Source organism: Hylobates moloch, unplaced genomic scaffold, assembly GCF_009828535.3.
Source record: "Hylobates moloch isolate HMO894 unplaced genomic scaffold, HMol_V3 SCAFFOLD_10, whole genome shotgun sequence".
NCBI lineage: Eukaryota > Metazoa > Chordata > Mammalia > Primates > Hylobatidae > Hylobates > Hylobates moloch.
Window position 1 is genome coordinate 51,009,880 of NW_026652285.1, and position 23,129 is coordinate 51,033,008.

General features: G+C 39.1%; 1 protein-coding gene across 1 annotated transcript in view; it reads right to left on the reverse strand.

Moving 5' to 3' along the window:
* Positions 1-23,129, reverse strand: part of GNAQ (G protein subunit alpha q) — a 320,250-nt gene that overhangs the window by 204,215 nt on the left and 92,906 nt on the right. Inside the window, exon 2 of the mRNA XM_032164343.2 lies at positions 4,122-4,306. Coding sequence (XP_032020234.1) covers positions 4,122-4,306 — 185 coding nt within the window. The remainder of the gene's footprint in view (positions 1-4,121; positions 4,307-23,129) is intronic.

A 23,129-nucleotide genomic window follows, 5' to 3' on the forward strand; every position in this document is an offset into this window, starting at 1 on the left:
GCCAGCTAACCAGGCAGGACTCAGTTCAAGCAATAACAAGTAAGCAGGAGCAACAGAAACCTCAGTTACCCTGGGGTGGCATTCCAAAAGCCAGAACCAATTTCACAGCAAACAAAACTGAACACTTTCCCAGTTCAGAAGAGATCATATAATGTACAGGCCATGTTTTGCTTTATAAAATACAGGAGCTCAAAGGCAAGTACAAAGTTATGCTGGACAATACTGGAAAGTATCTTTATTTATGCTACTATAGATTATGGCCAGTGTGATGGTGTGTGCAGTCAAGCTTTACTAAAAAACCAAATGGTTATGTTTTTAAGCCAAATTTCCAAAATAGTTATTTATTTTATATCTTTAGTGTCATAATAATATAAATCAGAATGTGATACCTCCATGTAACTCTTAAATATACACCAAATTCTTTAGACTCTTTATAAATTATAAAGTATATACCTTTGTAACCAGAAATTTCTATAGAAAATTCTAACCAAAACATAAAAGATTATTATTAAGATAATAAACATAAGAAAATAAAATCCTAATTTAGCCTGGATGCGAAATCTTTCATGAGACATTCTAAACCATTTGCTAGTCCTCCTCTATAAGAATTCCACTCAAGCTAAATTGGGAGATTTCTACATCACATGCAAATTCCTTCTTCTGATCATTTATTATAGCCATTCCTTCTTCCCAATGTGCCCCTCCCTCAGATCTGCCCTTCTCCCTTTCTGGATTGTCAATTTCTGCCCAGCCCTGATTAAACTTTTCTGTATCCCTGACAGTATATAGCATTTATTCCCTTATGCATAGAAGTTTCAAGAGTTATTTGTTGATTTGAATAATCATTTCGACAAGTTTAGGGCAGACGAGGAGACTCTCAATTGTTAAGCTCACAAATAATTTTTTTTTTTGAGATAGAGTCTTGCTCTGTTGCCCAGGCTGCAGCGTAGTGGCATGATCTCGGCTCACTGCAACCTCCACCTCCAGGGTTCAAGCGATTCTCCTGCCTCAGCCTCCCAAGTAGCTGGGATTACAGGCATGTGCCACCACGCCTGATTAATTTTTGTGTTTTTAGTAGAGACGGGGTTTCACCATGTTAGCCAGGCTGGTCTCAAATTCCTGACCTCAGGTGATCTACCCGCCTTAGCCTCCATAAGTGCTAGGATTACAGGCATGAGTCACCATACCTGGCCACAAATAATTTACCTATTCAAAAAGATGTATTTTTTGAGCACTTACTATGTACAAGATATAATGCCAGGGACAATGAAGAATGAATGCAAAGATGGAACTGATGAATACTGACTTTCAAGGAGCTCAGCATCTAGTGAGGAAAATAAAATCAACATCCAAGTCACCATAATCAATACAAGCTAGGCAATTACAAACACTTCGCTATGGATAGCTAAAGAAGAGTAGGATTACTTAGCACTATGAGGGGCTGGGAAGCGATCAGAGAACTCTTGGAAGAAGAGGCAGCTGAGCTGAAAAGGAAGGAGTAGACATGATGTCCTTAACAAGCACAAACAAAGGCAACAAGTGGGCAGAGTTCAGAAAGTTAATGGATGAAGCAAGGGGAGAATGATGCTTTAGAACATGTATATGACATAGAGAAAAAGAAACAAACATGAAAGTCATTTGTAATATGAATGAAAGGGGGTTAAACATGGGAAATTGGGAGGTCATCACACACTAAAGTCATGATATGTAGGAGGATTTATGAGGATAATTATGGTATCTGAGGAAAACTCATATATTGTAACTTTTTATGATGTCAATTTATAACTGAACAGTATTCAACACAGTAATGTCTACTCAATTAGAATTGACATGAGGCTGGGTGAGGTGGCTCACGCCTGTAATCCCAACACTTTGAGAGGCCGAAGCAGGCGGATCATGAAGTCAAGAGATCAAGACCATCCTGGTCAACATGGTGAAACCCCGTCTCTACTAAAAATACAAAAATGAGCTGGGCATAGTGGTGCGCACCTGTAGTCCCAGCTGCTTGGGAGGCTGAAGCAGGAGAATCGCTTGAACCTGAGAGGCGCAGATTGCAGTGAGCCAAGATCACGCCACTGCACTCCAGCCTGACAACAGAGCAAGACTCCGTCTCAAAAAAAAAAAAAGAATTGACATGAAAAGTTCAAATAACTTGTTAAATATTCTTCAATGTGTTATGTGAATAAGGCATACATTCCACCCCATCTTTAACGTCTACATGACTGTATAATAAATGATCTTCATATGAAAATCTACCAACAGGGCAAGGTCCTGAAGGATTCTTCTGGAACGTCTAAGAAATAAGATTTTGGGGGATAAAATTCAGGGAGATTATATTTTAGTGTGTAAACTGGCAGTGTGGTGTGTATATATAAAAAACAAATAGCACACACGTGGTAAGTCAGGCAGAATTAATCAGATCATCATATTATTAACTGACTGTAAACTGGAAAACTCGCTGGTATTAAAAAAATAAACAAACAAACTCAACACAATTACAACTACAAAGAAACAAGCATGCTAATGATTTCAGAAACCACTGAGACTTCTTGGGTCAGGGAGAACCCTGATCCTCTCAAATTCAGACTACTTAGATATATCCATGCAGCTTACTCTGGCTCAATTACCATGTTCCTGGGCTCACAAACTTGCCCAGTTCTTTTTCACTCTTGAAAATAAAAGCAGGAGGAATTATTTGTGGAGGGTCTCTGTTATTTGTGGAAAGATTCCTGTTGCCACTGGAAAACCAGGTATGAAAGTATCAATTAGGTAAGAAACCAGTGTTAATTTCAAGGAACCATCTAAGAAAAACAAATGCCTGATTTTAAGATGATTTGGTATTTTATTATAGAAGCCTTTGGGTGGTAACAGAGGCAAAGGTATACAGAATTGCCTTATTTTAGCTGTGGGTTCATTTTGTGAGCTAAATCTATGAGTCCCACTGGACATCCCAACTTCTTGCTATTGCTTACTGATCTTGGAAAATGGAAATATCCTTCAGGGTAAATTTATCAAAAGTACTGAGAGAATGAAAATTTCTTATTGAAGGCTCTAAAATAATTATAGGTATAAATGCAGTGTTTTATCAACAAAAGGCAAGGCTTACTTATAGGATCAGCATATCTAAAATCCCTGAGGAGCAAAGACTGCATCCATGGGGGATGTATTGATTAATGGGAAGGCAGCAAAGCCTTTTGAAGACAACAAAGACATTTCTAACAAATTCCAAATAGATATCCCTTCCCTCAGGCTGGTAGCCTCAGCACAGACAGTCACACCCTGGGTGCAGGTCCAGTTCCTGCCTACAAGCTTTATGTAGGACAACTGCAGCATAAATTCAAACATGGGACAACGCTCAGGTATAGCAATCTTGTTTGGTATTACATCTCTTTAATATTTAGAGGATGAGCAATTATAGCATTTATTTTCATGCGGGGGAAAAGGGGGATGGTATTCTACTTCAACCAAGAAATAATGTTAGAGGATATTGGAAGTGTGCTTATTTTGTAAAAGGCTAAAATTTTAGGGGTTTTTCCCTTAATCCTTTTTCAAGTGGTTTTGGAAGTTTCTGTTACTTTAACACAGTTGCAAGGAAACGTGTTGGAAAGGTTATTGGAAGTGACAGATGGACCTATTTTGAAATCAAATGAAGCCTGTGGTGCTACTGAAAGAAAATCACAAAATTCAAAATTAAACCAGACAGAACAGTTTTAGGTTGTTTTCATTCTTTTTTCAATGTATTAAAAAGCAAGGCCACCACCTCTTTGAAATCCCCTACTTTGGCCAATTTATGATACTTACAAACTGTCTCCTTAACATAATGTGCTTCTCCAAGTTTTAAACCTGAAAATATTTATTGCTGAACATCCAAATATGCCTTTCATTGATATCACTAAAAATACAAATCTGTTTTTTTATAGGTATAACTTTAGAGGTTTAAGAAAAAGACATTTATCAATAACTTATTATCTATTAAAAGTCTCATTTATGATGGGATAGAAAATGTATATTTCCAAACCCCCCTATGCACTCCAGGCATGTCAAGAGGCTACACGTGTTGTCACATTATTGTGAACACCTGGAACACTCAGCCGACTGCTCCAATGAAGAGTCGCACCTACCTTATTGTGCTCATACTTGTATGGGATCTTGAGTGTGTCCATGGCTCTGATCATGGCCTGCATGGCTGTGAAGATGTTCTGATACACCAGCTTGGTGAAGCCCCTTTTATCTTCATCAGAGTATCCTGACCCATGGATGATTCTCATCTGCTTGATAAACGTACTCTTGCCACTCTCTCCTGTCCCTGAAAGACGAATAATAGCAGCTCATCAGACCACAGTGCCATCTCAGTCTCTCAGATAACTAAACCAAATACCATGCCTTGGATTTAACATCCCCAGATGGCCTGCTGAGAGGAGCAACTCTAGAATTGGAAACGCTACCTATGCTGAACATTTAGCAAAATTAGAGGGAGAGAGTCTATTTCAAAGGCAGATGACCTCAAACAACAACAACGAAAAACCCAAACCCGTCACCTCTTTGGAAACCACTCAGCACTGAATTTTGATAGTGATTTGTAACCATGTATCTTGCAAGAAACAATGGCAACAGCATCTTTTGAACATGATAAAACTTGATAAAGCTCTGTTCCCTGGAGAATATCTGAAACGCTTCCAGGACACTGGGTTGATTAGCCAGGATTTGGATCTGGAAATGACAGTGCACTTACACAAACGGTATTTAGACAGAGATAAGAAAAAAAGGTCTGAAAATTTCTAGACACGTTCCCTATTTTATTTTTTTTAGACACAGGGTCTTGCTCTGTAATGCAGGCTGGAACGCAGTGGTGTGATCATAGCTCACTACAGCCTTGAACTCCTGAAATAAAGAAATCCCATCTCAGTCTCTTGATCCTCCCACCTCAGCCTCCCCAGTAGCTGGAACTACAGGCATGCACTACCATGCCCAGCTGATTTTTTTTTTTTTTTTTTTTTTTTTTAAATTTCTGTAGAGACAGGTTCTCACTAGGTTGACTGGGCTGGCTGTGAACTCCTAGCCTCAAGGGGTGCACCAGCCTTGCCTTCCAACACCCAGCCCATTTTCTCCAATTTTAAAATGTGGCGTAAGAACACAGTATCCTGATAAGACAAGAAGAATCATTTTTCTAGATACCACATATCCCCTGAATTTATTTCTGGTTGGTTGACTGAGTTATTCCAAGGAATCACCTAATTCAGGAAAGCAACGGTGGTTCTACTTCCCCCTCTCCATTCTTGACTAGTAACATTATATAGAAATTTATTGTGACTAGCTTTTTTTCCTTCTGTGCTATCTCCTTTTTCACATCTTCAATATTACTTTTCTGTTACCGTAAGCCTGAAGGTAATCCCTAACAGAGCTATATATGTCCCTGGGAAGAAGAAAAGACAGAAAAATGGGATCACTTCACAAAATGACAGCATATTTCTCCTACAATGAATTCAAATCTAAAAACTTCATTTTTCTAAATGTAAGTAGTTATTTTCATGTGTCCTTTCTCAGGGCCTGTTTCTCACTCCCTCTCAAATTTCCTTGAGATCTCCAAAACAATAACTGTCTTTATCTTACCCCCAAAGTGTGAAGAAAATAAAAGTGCCAATTTGGATATTAAAGACGGAATAACAGAATGAAACACAGAATGTCCGTATCATCAGGGTCCTTAATGCCATTTCCTCACTACAAAGCTGAGAAAAACAACGAAAGAAAGAGAAGGAAAGGAAGAGAGAGACAAAGGAAGGAAAGAAGGAAGAGAGGGAGGGAAGGAAGGAGGGAGAAAAAAAATAGAAACCTAGTAATACGCCATCTGTCCTAAATTCATTTTGTTTTTCTGATGGTTGGATTTCATTACTATCTTTATAAACAATCACAAAATTTCAATTAAGTATTACAGTTTTCATAGAAGCCTCTTAAATGACTGCAGATGTCTTGGTAAATACATAGCCCTCACACAGTTACAACGAAAGGTTATTTCTAGCCACAGAGTCCTGCAGTGGCTGATTCCTTTATAATAATTTTCCTATTACTTTTAGTAAAGTGATCTGGAACTCCTAGAAATATAAATTAACAGCTGTAATGTGAATGCTATCACCCCAATTTAACAGGATTAATCCAGAAAGTTTAAAATGAGTATTTTATAATCCCAACCATGAATACTGGACAAAAGCATGAAGTGGCTGAAAACTACCATCTCTCTAGTAGAAATAAAGCTACAACATTTTTTCTCATTATCAACCAACGATTTATAGAAACTAGTATTTTTACTCTCCCAAGCAATTAAAAGTATATAAGACAAAAAAATCCCGATTGCTTCTTTATTATCACGATCCCAGAGCCAAAGGCTTGCTCTGAGGGCCTAAGTGTAAACAATCATTAATTCACAATAAAAACAGAAGAAATCTTAATTTGTGAGGTTAATATCGGGCAACAGGACCTTTTTTCTCCTGGTCACCTGAGAAATTTTTATATACTTATAACTACCCTACCCCCCCACCAAAAAAGAGAAAGTATCATATGAAGTATAAGCACACTGGCATGTGTTTAATTGAAATCACGTTGGGCAAGAGCAGTCAACATTTGGCACTTCTTTGGATCTAGTCACCAAGCCCCTGGGCACTGTCCACACACTGGATATTACACTAATGTAGACTCCAAGTAGGGGCCAAACATGTGACTAATGAATGAATTAGGAGAAATTAAGAGGAAAGAAAAAACAATAAAATATCAACTCTAAGATATTTTCCTGTTGGCCAGAAACACACCCAGGGATCCTTTCTCAACCATCTCATCTTGCTGGGTACCCCCAGGAGGCTGACCAATAGGGATTTCAACAGCTTTGTTATACTCTGTCTTCTGCTTGGGCTTAGCCAATAGGAAACCAGAGAGCAGGAGAAACAGGAAGGGGCATTTATTCTCCTAGCTTCCTCTCTGCAGTGGCAGCACAGGTATGCTATGTTGCCTTCAAAAGGTCCCAGCTCCTGCTGGGTGGCCCTCTCCATACTGCTGCTCTCTCTGGGTTCCAACAACTGCTCCCTTGCCTTGTCCAGCTATTGCTTGGCCCCAGGTTACTGCACCAGCTCTTACAAGTTACTTACACCTGGTCCACTCCTCAATCCCCACACTGGAGTGTGCCGTCCGTTTCCTTCTGGAACTCTGACTAGTACAAATACCAATCAAATGAAGGACAAGGAATACAAGGGAATGGAGGGCATCCTCTCTTTCTCCTCTGTCCTGTTCTCTATAAATCTTTTATTTATAAAGTGTTTTCTATTCAGTAACTCATTCTCATGACACACTTCTGGAAGCCAATCATGGTAAAGAAACAGGGCTGGCCATGATTTTCACAATTATCCTAAATCCAGGATAATTCACTTCTATTGCCCACAATTTAAAAATATCTCATCTGGGCTTTGACTACACCCAATTTTTCTCCCTTTAAGCTAATTTTGAATTTCTGAATGTTATTTCAATTAAAGGGACCCATTTTGAATCTTGGTGCCATCTTCCAATTGACCAGCCCTAAGTTCCAGGTAAATTTCACTCAAGAACTTAATGTTCACACTTTGATTTTATTATACAAATGTTATGAATTCAAAGTGAAGGCAAAGTTTCACGTAAGAAAAATCTGTGTGATGCAAATAATGTAGGCAGAATAATAAAAGTAGGAAATTATGGTATTATTTGGCACTAGAACAGAATTCAGCCAAAAAAGCAGAGTCATACACTGGTATCCATGAGGGATTGGTTCCAGGATTCCCCTCTTTGGACTCCAAAACCCAAGGATGCTCAAGTCCCTGATATAAAATGGTATAATATTTGCATATAACCTATACATATTCCCCATATACTTTAAAATATCTCTAAATTATAATACCTAATACAATGTAAATGCTATGTAAATAGCTGTCATACTGTATTGTCATTTGTATTATTTTTACTGTTGTATTGTTTTTATGGTTTTTAAAAAATATTTTCTATCTAACGTTGGTTGAATCCATGGATATAGAACCCACGAATAGGGAAGGCCAAATGCATATGGACTAAAACATCAACAAAGAAAAAAACTCAGCTTCTTTGTTCCATGCAGTTCTATGACAGAGACAAATGAATTATTTCTAACAAATGTGTAAGCCAAATTTCATGTGTCATTCTCCTATTTTTACAGAATTATACAATACTCTCTGAGTTTGAAATGGACATTTTAACAATCTAGTCCTGATTAGTATGAAAAATTTTGGTATAATAAAAAAACAGCTGTTCCCAAATTACATAAAATTATGTTGTTTCCTGAGGCCACATGAAAATGAAAACTATAAGAGACTTCACAATTCTCTATCTCTGAATGAAAAAAAGCAGACTTTTCTACTAGTAGATTATTTCAGGAATGCAGTGATGACTAACGTCTTTTCACAGCACAGGGCAATGAAAAGCACAAATAACTCTGACCAATCTAAAGAAATATGACTCTGTTTCCAAGACCACTGGTACTATAAAATCTAGTGACAAGCCCTTACAAAAAATATCTAGGGGAGGGATAAGGATCTCATTTTTGCTAATTTAAATATATCTCCAATCAAGTCATTTAATAACTTTAATAAGCAAATGAACACACATGAGGGTGTGAGTCCCAGAAAAAACCCTGCTCTTTCAATGGTCTATATAAATATGACTTGAAAACATCCCCATAAAAGTTATTTGTACCTTCAGGCAAGTACACTGCCTTTTCTTATCCCAACTCATCTAAATACCCAGAAATGAGATTACCCAGAAATGAGACTATTTAAGAACCATGCTATGAAAAAGGCCACTTCATCCAGTCTGCATAATTGGCTATAAGGAATACTAATTTTTCTTCCCTATTCGCTAGATCAGGATAAAGCACAGAGAGCAATCCCCAGTTCATTTCACATCTCCTTCCATCAGAACAAATATCAAACACAAACTCAATATACTATGATATAGTGCATCACTTTGTAAGCTGTTAGAATACATCACATTAGACACACACTCTCACGCAATCTGATGCTTCCATTTTATGCCTTTTTCCCCCCAAGATCTTTTCAACACAACAGGATTCCCACATACAAGTTCTGCCAAAAATCTGTATTTACTCTATGTGTCTGATTCACATAAGCCATATATATGTTTACACTGATTATTTTGCCTATTTGCATGATGTAGTCTGCAAATAGTTGACAAAAATGACCATTTTAAATCCAATCATATGTTACCTTCTTAATGGTAATAAATTAGCATTTATTGTTGAAAGCAATCATGGACTCATTGGTTCCTTCTCTCACTTGAACTGGCTTCTTGGGCTATTATGTTATCAAAAGAGCTGCCAAGGCCAAATCACATATACAGAAGCATTGCTCAATGCTTAAAAAATGTCAGTTATTACTGCCACTGCTCTGAAGGATGCTGGTGCCCATTTCCATACAAGGGCCCTCGAAAACAATCACTGAATACTACCAGGAACTTCAAGGTTCTACACGGTTTATCATCTTTATTCTGAAGAAAAAAAAGGGGGTGGGGGCAGAAATACACCTTACCAGGGCCTCTCACAGACTGAGGGAAGCCCATACCACTTCTACTTTTTTTTTTCAAGGGTCTCTGTTATGCCAAAACAGTTACCAAAACTGTGGCATTTAAAGTTATACAATGAATATATTTATTTCACACTGCCAGGGCCTTTCATGACTGTATCTGGAGATACTGTCAAACTATCAGAAGTCTAATCTGAAGACCTTAGTGAATGGTAAGGCTCAGGACGAATGCCCCCACCCTACTCTCTTAATTGGTCAGCACCCAGATAAACAACAGCCAAGAACAAAACCCAAGACTCACGGAGCAGAATTATAGAGTAACTGTACTTCAGGTCCACCGGTTTAAGCTAAGAGTTTGAAACATGAAATCTCAGCACCACCTCATCTGAACTTGGGCTACTTTCACATACACTTGGATAAAGTAGAACTAGAAATTTTAAGGAGAAATTTTCTACCAATAAGCACATCATCAATCCACACCTGCAAAGATAAAAGTATGCAGTAACACTGAATCAAAACTCAATCCATGTGTTGTCCACATTCCAGGCTATATCTACTTTAAAATATGTGTATTCTGTTTTCTGCACATTTTCCTCTACTTAGATTAAAAACCTGCATTTGAAACACAGCAGCTCTAAGACCAAAGTTGCCATAATTTCCCATCTTTTAATGACTGTCTGTTGAGGGCAAGAGTTGAGTACAGTTAACCATTTGTCCCTAACTGTCCCCAGCATGGTCGTGCAGAAGATCCTAGACAATTTTTAAAATCTAACACAGAACTGAATTTAGTATAACCAACTACAAGTGGAAACTGGACATGTAATTTAGTGGTAACCAGGACTATTAATAATAACTAATCCAGTTAAGTTGTTTTAAAGGAAAAGATATGCAAAACACATTGAAAATTCATTCACTGAAAGTATTAGAAGGTCATGTCAGTCCTGGACTTCTCAGTGTGGTAAAATCCTCCCAGAAGAGTCATCTGATCATCCAAGATTACTCAAAGGTACAAGAGCATTTTCTTGGAGTGCCCGTAGTAAACATTTGTGTATTAAAAACTAACATCAGTTGGCTGCAGAACTTCCTGAATATACTAAAAAACATAAATTTGTACACTTTAAAATGGTAAATTTTAGGTCCGGCACGGTGGCTCACACCTGTAATCCCAGCACTTTGGGAGGCCGAGGTGGGCAGATTACTTGAGGTTAGGAGTTTGAGACCAGCCTGACCAACATGGTGAAACCCTGTCTCTACTAAAAATACAAAAATTAGCTAGACGTGGTGAGGCACCTATAATCTCAGCTACTCGGGAGGCTGAGGCAGGAGAATCACTTGAACCAGGGAGACGGACATCACAGTGAGCTGAGATCGCACCATTGCACTTCATCCTGGGCAAGAGTGAGACTCTGTCTCTAAATAAATACATAAAAATAAAATGGTAAATTATGGTATATAAATATCTCAATTTAAACATTTTTTTAAACTAGCATCAGTATAATTTGGAGAACAGGAAGTTTACATGAATTTTCATGCTAAAACTTGTTAGCAAGTTACTTTGAGCCAATCTGCTCAACTTATTCCTATTCCTTCCCCCTAAGAGTATATGTTCACTCTCTCTACCTCTGGATGTATTTTGGAGAAAAGGTTTGAGAAGCCCTGAACCCACTGATTTTATTAAGGAGGGAACCGACTCATTCAAAGATTCTGCTGGTTGACAGCTAATGAGGGAGAAGATAAGACTGGAACCTACCAAGGTCTCTTATCTGTCCAGAGCTCCTGATCTTGTGTCCTCATATACTAAACATTTTCCTATTAATAAAACTTACAAATATTTGTTACAGAAAATTTTAAAACTTGAACATTTTGATATATTTCTTTCCAGTCTTTTTTTTCTAGGTAAATGTACTTTTTCCTGTTCTTGTTCTAAAATAAAACTGCAACAGGCTGGGTGTGGTGGCTCATGCCTGTAATCCCCAGCACTGTGGGACGCCGAGGTGGGTGGAACATTTGAGGTCACGAGTTCAAGACCAGCCTGGGCCACATGGTGAAACCCTGTCTCTACTGAAAATACAAAAAAAAAAAAATTAGCCTGGTGTGGTGATGTGCGCCTGTAGTCCCTTTGGGAGGCTGAGGTGGGAGAATCACTTGAACCCAAGAGGCGAAAGCTGCAGTGAACAGAGATCACATCACTGCACTCCAGCCTGGGTGACAAAGCAAGGCCCTGTCACACACAAAAAAATTTTTTTTTAAACCAACAATACTTAATTGTTATTTTTCACTTAACATGCTATGACAATTATTCTCTGATACTAATTATTCTTCAGAAATGGTTAATAATGATTATCTGAAAAAAACCATAAAGATGTGTGATAATTTAAAAATTACCCTGTCATAACACATTTTGAGCTATTCTAATTTTTTGCTTTTGTAAATAATGCTCTGATAAACATCCCTGAACAAAAATCTCTGCCTGAATCTCTACTTCCTTAGGAGAGTATCGTAGAAATGTGATTAGACCAAGGACGTAATCTTTGTGCAGGATTTGGCAGTCCTGTAACTGTACCAGCTGACACATCCACAGACCCATTCCCCACCTCACTTTTGAAAATACTATATATTTTTAACTCCTACAAATTTGAGAGACAGAACTAAATTTAATTTACATCTTTACTTTTGAGAAGAAACATGCTTCATATTTTTCTTGTCCATTTCTATTTCTTCTATGAACTTGCCCTTTCATTTTAATTATTTAAGGACTTGCTGTTTTTCCTACTCGTTTTTTAAAACAATGTACTTTTTAAACACAAAATTAACAATTTTTTACAAATATTTATAAATATTTCCCCAATTTGTCATTTTGTTTTCATTTGTTGACAAAACTGATGCATAAATTTGCACTATGAAAGAAACAATTATGGTCATTCATCTAAGCTTTCCTTTGGTGATTTATGTCTTTAAAAAGGCTCAAACATATATATTTTATTCTAGCTTTCAAGGTTTTACCTTTTACAATTAACTAACAAAATAAACACACATATTTTGATGTGTGGTGTGCAGTGATTTTTTTTTTACTAAAAAACTTTTTCTCAAAGTCATTACATACTTTAAGGTCACATGGTCTCAGGAGTGTTTGGCCTCAACAGGAAATTTTTTTCATATCCTCTAATGTGCTCCTAAACAGTGATCAAAAAAACATATGAAGCATATTAAGTGTCCTTGAGCAGCAGTCCCAACCCCCAGGACCACAGCCCAGCACCAGTCACTGGCCTGTTAGGAACTGGGCTGCACAGCAAGTGAGTGGGAGGCATCACCGCCTGAGCTATGCCTCGTGTGCATTAGATTCTCATAGGAGCATGAACCCTACTGGGAACTGTGCATACAAAGGATCTAGGTTACACGTTCCTTATGAGAATTTAATGCCTGATGATTTGAGGTGGAACAGTCTTATCCTGAAACCAACCCCCCGACCCGACCCCCATCCCTGGAAAAATTGCCCAAAAAAACTGGTCCCTGTTGCCAAAATGGGAGCAAAACGGGAGGAGGGAACAGAATGAATGTCTCTGAGGTGCTTGTAGGACGGGGCTGTCCTACAAGCACCTCAGAGACATTCCTTCTGTTCCCTCTTCTTCTCTTCCTTACACAACCAGCAGGTCCGCATTTCCATCCTTAAGCATTAGACTTTTGCTCACTGCCAATTTATTTAAAGAACTCTCGCTGGGTGCGGTGGCTCACGCCTATAATCCCAGCACTTTGGGAGGCCGAGGCCGGCAGATCACGAGGTCAGGAGATCAAGACCATCTGGCTAACACGGTGAAACCCCGTCTCTACTAAAAATACAAAAAATTAGCTGGGCGTGGTGGCAGGCACCTGTGGTCCCAGCTACTCAGGAGGCTGAGGCAGGAGAATGGCGTGAGCCCGGGAGATGGAGTGTACAGTGAGCCGAGATCACGTCACTGCACTCCAGCCTGGGTGACAGAGCGAGCGAGACTCCGTCTCAAAAAAAAAAAAAAGAACTCTCAAGAACAGTAGTGAAAATATTCCGGAATGTTAAAGACTCTAATCTCTCTTCCACTTTATACATCTATTCCTACCTACATATTATGCATATGCTACCTATTCCAGTTCCTCCTCTTAATAGCCCTGTGGCCTTGGGTAAATTACCTGTCCTCTCTAAGCCTGTTTCCTCATCTGCAAATACCACCACCTAGTTTACAGCTCTGCTCTGAGTTTTCAATTAGTTAATCCAAGTAAAGCAGTACCTGGTAGGAAATAGATAATAAATGTTAGCTATAATTTACAATGCAAAATCAAGTGCAAAAATGAGAGAATAGTCTGATAAAAGGCTAAGGGCAGGGTTGGGTGGGGGGACAACAAAACCTCAGTAGTCAAGAGAAATAATATTTTAATGCAATATTTTTAAAAGTCAAAATTAATACCCCAAATTCACAAAGAATAAAATAAAGACAGGATCATTAACAGAACTATGTTGCACCATGTTGGCACCTGAGAAGTTGCCTTTGGTTTTGATCCAGTGGCAAGTGCTTTTATTCACCTTATCTAGTCTCAGCCCTGACTCAAATTCTCCATTCCAAAAATAACTGAGATAACCATCACCAGCATTTCAGTATTTAAATTCATAGTGTTTGGAGATTTTTAGCTTGAACTGTTTATTCTTAATTTTATTGGCTATAGATTGCATATTAGACATTCTTCCAGTATCAAGGATGCAGGACGTCCAGACACAGTCATTACTGTCACAAAGGTAACATGCAAGTGTGAGCAAATGATTTATTGATAGATGAATAAGAAAATATCTAGCCGGGCGTGGTGGCTCACGCTTGTAATCCCAGCACTTTGGGAGGCCGAGGCGGGCAGATCACGAGGTCGGGAGATCGAGACCACGGTGAAACTCCGTCTCTACTAAAAATACAAAAAATTAGCCGGGCGTGGTGGCGGGCGCCTGTAGTCCCAGCTACTCGGAGAGGCTGAGGCAGGAGAATGGCGTGAACCCGGGAGGCGGAGCTTGCAGTGAGCCGAGATTGCGCCACTGCACTCCAGCCTGGGCGACAGAGCGAGACTCCGTCTCAAAAAAAAAAAAAAAAAAGAAAATATCTAATGGAGATGAGTGCTATGAATTAAAGAATTAAATGACAATGAAATAGAGTGACCTGACTGCTGCTTTGAGAGACCCTCTTAAGAAGGTACACTAAAACTAATATTCAAGAACCAGCAACAAGAAAATTAGAAGGAAATGGCATTCCGATCAGTTGACCAGCTGACTTGGAGGCTGACATGGGAACATATTTAGCTGGCAAGTTGCAGGTACAAGAGCGTCAGTATGGTTGTGGCATAGCAGCTGGATGGCAGAGGTAGGAGGCAAGGCGGGAGCACGGGCTACAGAAGCAATGGCCAAGTCACCTGGAGCATTATATTTTAGGAAACAAGTTGGATTTTATTCTAAGTGCACTGGACAGCTTTGGAAAGTTTGAACCGGGGAAGTAATAGGCCTTAATTTATGCTAAGTAAAGAATGGATGACTGTTAAGAACAAATTAGTAGGGTATTCCAACAATCCAAACAAAAAAAAATCCTAAAAAAGTCTGTGTTGGGCTGACAAGGGGAGGGATAGTTTGGAGTGGATGAAGTGAAAAAGGGAGGAGATGACATAGGGAGAACTCGTTGATTTCTGGCTTGATGGATGGAGGCACTAGATTCTTAGAGGAGCCTGAAGAGGAAAGAGTTTGCAAAGAGAGGACGTTAAGTTTGAAATGTGTATTCATCCCAGTGAAAAGCACTCTTGTACACCTAGAAGGTTCACTGCATCAATGTGGAGGCTACCCACGTAGGATGAAACAGAGGATGCGATTCGTGTCCTACATTCTCCGGGCCTCAAAGGCAGGGACACAGACATGACTGACCGTCTTCTGCTAATGTGTGAGTCAGAGCAGGCTGCAAAACCTGGGTTGCAATTTCACTTCCTATGAGATAAATCTCCTTAGCTAAAGAAAAGGTAAGAAACTTGTTGGTCTCTAAGTTCCACATACGGACACACAAACACATACACACACACACGTTTATAAAGTGGCATCATCTGGACGGGAGCAGTGGCTCATGCCTATAATCCCAGCACTTTGGGAGGCCAAGGTGGGTGAATTGCTTGAGACCAGCCCATGGTAAAACCCCATCTCTACTAAAAATACAAAAATTAGCCAGATGGGGTGGTGCACACCTGTGGTCCCAGATACTCGGGAGGCTGAGGTGGAAGGATCACTTGAGCCCAGGAGGCAGAGGTTGCAGTGACCTGAGATTGTACCACTGCACTCCTGGGTGACAGAGTATGACCCTGTCTCAAAAAAAAAAAAAAAAAAAAAGTGGCACCACTGCTACACGCACACTTCTTTTAGAGAAAACTGGGACTTCCCTGAACATTATTTGGGAAGCAGGAAGATATAAAAATATTAAGTCATAATAATAACAGATTTTAAGCAGCGAGAACCCTTCAAACTTAATACACCACCCACAGAATTTAACAATTTTTTTTCCAGATAATAAAAAACGTGACACACGCAATCCAGATTGTTAGGTCACACATAAAGATAAATTGCACACTTTAAAAATGCAGTGGCTGGTAAATTATGGGATGCACTTTTTGAAAAGCACTCTGAAGTCCTTATTAACCCTGCAAATACTTCCTCAGAACAGCTCATGTGGCCCTCCTCAAAAGAGAACAACGAATTACATTTATAACAGAGGAAAAGGCCTAAGATCGATTTGAAATGCCATTTTCCACCTTATTGCATATTCATCAAGAGATCAGCTACAGGCAGAGGTGCGGCACAGAAAGAACATCAGCTGAAGTCAGGGGCCCTCCCAGCCCACCCACAGGAGACAACGATCTGCACGTAGCCACTTGGCCAATGAGAGCTGAGGATGAGCGAATTGGCCTGGATAACTCCAAGGGTTCTCTCCAGCGCTGGATTTTATGATCATTTTCCCTCTCTGTATATTGTTAAACAGCATTAAAAACTATTAAATTTCTCATGAGAACGTAACCTAGTATTTAGTATATATTCAAATAATAATTCAAGTAAGTTGACTAAAAACTACAGTAGTCTTCTTTCAAGGTTAATATGTCAAGATTTTTTTGCTTTTACTCACGTGGCTCCTCACTTTGAGCCTCTAAAATTAATTATCTTTCAAGGTAGGGGAATTAAGGTGCTAGAGGGAGCCAGCCAAGTACTGCCCCAGTTATGAGAAGCAATGATCTGGGAAGTCTCAAAAAATACGCAGATTTTCAGACTGCAGAACATGGCATGCTTTCTCGGCTAATATTATCCCAGTAATTTCAAATAATGACATTGAGGATACTAAGAAGGACTTATATATGTTCCAAGTGTGCCTAATACGCACACAACCACAAAAGGATCTGGAAGACAGAAACTATCATGGAAAACAACAGTTACTGAATCTGCACATGCAGAGCAGTTACTGACCTTTAAGGACTTTTAGAAGTCCACTGTTCATGTGGCATCTAATAGTCAGTTAAAAGGGAAATTAGGGCCAGGTGCGGTGGCTCACGCCTGTAATCCCAGCACTTTGGGAGGCTGAGGCGGGTGGATCATGAGGTCAAGAGTTCAAGACCAGCCTGACCAACATGGTGGAACCCCGTCAATACTAAAAATAGAAAAATTAGCTGGGCATGGTGGCATGGGCCCGTAGTCGCAGCTACTCCGGAGGCTAAGGCAGGAGAATCACTTAAACCCGGGAGGCAGAGGTTGCAGTGAGCCAAGATCGCATCAGTGCAATCCAACCTGGACGACAGAGTGAGATGCTGTCTCAAAAAAAAAAATTATACCCAAAGAAATATTTCCCTTTTCTTAAAAGAATAAAAGGAGCATGATTAAAACACACACGTACAAGCAAGCCAAATCTGTGCATTGTTCACATTTTAAAGTTTAAAATTCCCTCTTGGGGGGAAATGTTGATGTTGATCAAAAACCATAGTACCTGCTGGGGGGGTCTCATTACTGGCAAGGACTCTTGAAAGTAATCATTTCCAAATGGCTATTTGGGAGAATCCAACTACGTCATAAAGAGATGCATTAGGAAATCATTTGGGTTCTCACTTCTCCTAAACAAAAAAATTTTTAAGATTCAGCCATTGGAGATAGGCTGTTGCCCCTTGGGAGTGAATGCTCAGAGAACTTCGAAGATAGGTACATGAAATGTCCCTGTTCTTTTAGGTTATAATTACTCCAAAGCAGTCCAAAGATGCTTCTTGTGTGTTCACATGGGCTGTACAAAAGACAGGCGCAACATCTGGCACCACCAATTTTGATGTCAAGACAATTTCACCAGCCAGTTAAAAAAGGTACCCTATGGTCTGTTTCATTAATTTAAATTTTGTCCTCTAATTTATTTCACCTGATGGCCCTATGTTCCTCCAGTATTCAATACAGTGACAGGAACAGACATGCAACAAAACAGTAACAGAGCAGGAGTCTCTCTTCCCATCCTTCCCCTTCAGTTTCTTCAGAAATAGCAATAGTCAACCTGAGCCTAAAATAAATGAATGCGGGTTTCCTTACTGTTAAGTAAATTGCACATGGAAATATGCCTTCTTCCTGCAAAGGGAAGGATCTGTTTGCTCGGAAGTATTACACCTTGAAATGTATAACAAGCAGGCAGGAAATAAGAAAGGACACTCTTACAACCAGGATTACTCCTTGAGAAAGTAAAATTAAAGAAAGTACATTGGTGCATTTTATTAATGTTTAGTAAAGTCTGCACATATGATGACTTCCTACCATTTGCCTGAAAAACAAGGAAGTGAAACCAATTAGCTTCTTAATTTAAATTGAGCCTCTCCTCTTGTTCTACAACCCATGAAGTGATCCAAGAAGCAAAAACTAGAGTTAAAGGGGAAGAGACATCCTAATCCAAGATATAATGTACGGCTCTTGGATTAGTTCTTGGTTTAGGCCTCATGACCCAACAAATGCTGTCTGAATTATAGCAGTATATACTCAGACGTTATTTTTAATACACTGATCCAATAATACATAAAAATAACATTGGAGGAAGCATAATAAACATGGTTTTAGTTTTTAAAAAAATGATCAGAAACCAATTGTCTTATATGCAACCTTCCCCCTGATATGTTTCATTATAGAAAAGATAAAAAAGTCATTAAGGCATCTAGTGAAAACAGTGCCTCACATAGACTGTACTTGCTTACTTGAACCATTAAGGAAGTTAACAGAAATTAAATCAACTAAATGCAAAACACTTTTAACAAATCAAAAAAAGAAAATATTGAATTACTATGTTGGGTGATATTTCCAGGAGTTTGTGAAATCACACCCATACTCCCGTACTCACACCCACACATGAGTTGGGACACGGTTTCAAAAACCAAAAGCTGTAGCCTAACGCTGACCCTAGAATGATTCCTTTCTTGTCCTGTTGTGTACTTAAGGCTTTCCCAAGTATACTCACCATCGACTTTTTTTTTAGAGCCTGTCAATACACTACATACTAAATGAATGACTGCTACAATATTCTAGATCTTCCACAAACTAGAGTTGAGAATATAGAGGTGGGAAAATTTCCAATGATGAAGTATTCTTCTTTCTTTTCCATATATTCTTCTTAATAAATATTACTGCTGAGGCAAGTAAGTCATTACTTATTCCTTGTTTTGTAATATAACAGGTGCCAGAGGAATTTTATAAAGTATAGGTAATTAATTTTTTTCTAAATAACAGCTTTATTGATATCACATATATACCCTACAACTCAGCCATTTAAAATGTAGAGTTCTGGCCGGACATGGTGCCTCACACCTATAATCCCAGCACTTTGGGAGGCCAAAGGGGCAGATCACTTGAGGTAGAGTTCCAGACCAGCCTGGCCAATACAGTGAAATCCTGCCTCTACTAAAAACACAAAAATTATCTGGGCGTGGTGGTGCATGTCTGTAATTCCAGCTACTTAGGAGGCTGAGGCAGGAGAATCGCTTGAACCCAGGATGAGGAGGTTGCAATGAGCCAAGACTGTGCCACTGCATTCCAGCCTGGGAGACAGAGAGAGACGACATCTCAAAATAAATAAATAAATAAATAAATAAATAAAACAAAATGTAGGGTTCAATGATTTTTAGTACATATACAGATATGTGCAAGCATCACCACAATCCATTTTAGAACATTTCCATTTGGGTAATGAGACTTTTAAGGAGTTGTCAAATACCTAACTACTCAAAATATCACACTACTTAGATAGAAAAGCTTCGCCAGGCGCAGTGGCTCACACCTGTAATCCCAGCACTTTGGGAGGCCAAGGCAGGCGGATCACCAGAGGTCGGGAGTTTGAAATCAGTCTGACCAACATGGCGAAACCCCATCTCTACTAAAAATACAAGATCAGCCAGGCGTGGTGGCACCTGCCTGTAGTCCCAGCTACTCGGGAGGCTGAGGCAGGAGAATCCTTTGAACCTGGGAGGCGGAGGTTGCGGTGAGCTGAGATCGTGCCATTGCACTCCAGTCTGGGCAACAAGAGTGAAACTCTGTCTCAAAATAAATAAATAAGTAAAATGTAAAAAAAGATAGAAAAGCTTGCTGCTAAATGCATTCCTTCTTGTTTCAGCTTTTAAGTACAGTTGTCCCTCGGTATCAAGGGGATTGGTTCCAGGACAACCCTCACCCCTACCATGGATACCAAAATCTGCAGATGCTTAGGGGCCCCGTATATAAAATGGTATAGCTTCTGCACACATCCTCTTGTATACTTTAAATGATCTCTACATTACTTATAATACCTAATACAATGTAAATGCTATGTAAATAGTTGTTATACTGTATTGTTATTTAGGTTATTTTTATTGTTACTTGTTTTTAAGTATTTTGCATCTGAGGTTGGTTGAATCCACGCAGCCCATGGATTCAGAAGGTCAACTATATCTATTTATATGTGGGCTCTGATGTAACCGCTTTGTTCTTTTTCTATGTAACACATGACAGACTTTGGATCTGATCCAACAGCCTATGAGATGCTACTGAAAAGTTCTGAGCAGGTAAGAACTTCATCATAGGACTCATGAAGAAGACACTGGCATGGCACAAACAGTTCAATTTTACAGGGAAGAAACACAACAAAGAAATGGGACCAAAGAAAGCTACCGCAAGGCCCACACAGGAGGTAAGTGCCTGAAATTGTGTGGTGAAAATGGGCAAGAAGGAAGGACTTAATATTGAAAAGATAGAACAGGCAGGTTGTGGCTGTAGTCTGTGCTGCAGTGAGAGAAAGAGGAGACCAAGAAAGAAGCACGGCTTGAACCTGGGAATCCAAGAAAATGGGAGCACCTTTAGCACCACTGGAAGGTCCAGAAGGAAAACTGGTGAAGGGTGAAGCTGATAGGCCACTTTTAGCTGTGTTACATTGTCAAATGCATTTCCAAGGCTAGAAGCGCAATTCTGGAAAGCTTCTTCCTGGGGCTTTGGAAGGGAAACGCTGCTAAGTATGCACAACTGAATATTCAAAGCAGGAGACAAAATCATCTGGATACTGGTTGATGCAAGGTTTCAGATGTGGTGGGAAGACCAGTGGAACTAGGCAGATGGGACTGAGAGGGCCCCCTGTCCCTCTGCAATGTAGCAAATGGCTGCATAAAGGAGGAGAGGGCAGCCTTGAGGGTTCTCTGGGTGTGAGGGTCTGCCCAGGCTGGCCTGGGAGAGACACAGGTACAAATCACGTTTATCCCACCTTCCAGTGTCACTTCTTTCCCACTGTTCTCCTTTATCAGGTGTGTCCTCATGACCTTCCTAAGGATACGGAATGAGGGGCAAGGGAGGTTCTAGAAATGTTGAATAAATACACACATTTATAGTCTTTTATGGCAACGGCCATGAAACTCCACCTCAGAGCCTCCACTGGGCCAAAAGTAAATTTCCAAATTCTATTAATGCATGCAATGGCTACACATGAGTTACGTGCCTTCAGTTTGATAAGAAAATTCTGATCCTGCAGCATGAAGAACTAAATGTTTACTCAAACCTCACTAGGAATATTTTAGTCACCTTATTGAAAACTCATTTATTTTTACTAAAATTGAAGAGTACAGTTGATGTCCCAACCTACTGCTTACTATAAACTCATAAATTTTACCACCTCGAGATAGTATAAAGCATGAATAATCCTAAAATATTAAATAAGTTCCCCCCTTTTCTCTCCCAATTCATCTCCAGAAATGAATAACACAGAAAGCAAAGAAAAAAAACAGAAAAAATCCAAACCACAAGTCAATAGCCATAACAGATAATCAACTGGGTGAAAAAACTCATTCTGGAACTTTGACTTCAACCTAATTTTAGAATAAGTAATTATTCTGTCCAACAAGAATTAGCAAGAATCAAACAGATAATATCATACAGAGAACATTTTATAAAAATAATATGTTGAGTGTTTTGAAACATGGCCATTGAACTCTTTTGCATATTAAGAATATAAGACTGTGTGGCAAGCCTGATTTCTGCACCCTCCCCTTTTTAACCAAATCCAAGAAAGTGGTTCTGATTGGATTACCTCACAGTTATGTACTCGCTGATGTCCTGACACTTAATGATTAGGGTGATCATATAATTTATCATCCTAAAACGATAATTTCTAAGAGTAAAAGGGGTACTATTAAAATTATACTAGACAATATGTGTAAACCACAATAGTCCTAGGCAAACTGGGACATATATATGATCCTATTAAAAGTATTCTGGAATAGAAGAAGGTTGTAAAAGAGCATTTAAAAAGCTGAAGAGAAGTTATAAAGGTGAAGAATATAGGGCATGGAAAAAATCTGAGTATTAGCAGTAGTACATAGTCCTAATATCCCTTACGGTGCATATTACAGATTATAAAAAATGTATGAACTCCCATAACAAACAATCCTTTAAAAATAGGACCTAGGTTGGGCACAGTGGTTCACACCTGTGGTCTCAGCCCTTTTAGGAGGCCAAAGCGAGTGGATTGCCTAAGCTCAGGAGTTTGAGACCAGCTTGGGCAACACAGCAAAGCCCCATCTCTACAAAGAAATACAAAAATTAGCTGGGCATGGTGGGCACCTGTGGTCCTAGCTACTTGGAAGGCTGAGGGGAGAGGATCACTTGAGCCTGGGAGGTCAAGGCTGCAGTGAGCAGAGATCACACCACTGCACTCCAGTCTGAGTGACAGAGACCCTGTCTCTTAAAAAAGAAAAATTAAATTAAAATTTTAAAAGGATCTAACACACTGAGAGAAAGTATCTGCAAAATACTACAAAGAGTTAATACTGATGTATTTTAAAATTTGCAAGTCATTTTTTTTAATCTCCCAATAAAGAAAAGGGCAATTGGAAAAAAAAAGTAACAACTAAAAACTGATTTAGCCTCACAAGTATTAAAAGAATTAACAAATTCAAATGGCAATGACATAATATTTTTCAAATATTAAATTGGCAAAGACGTTTTTAAATGCTTATATTTAGGATTTGGAAATCTAAGGCAAAATTGGAATT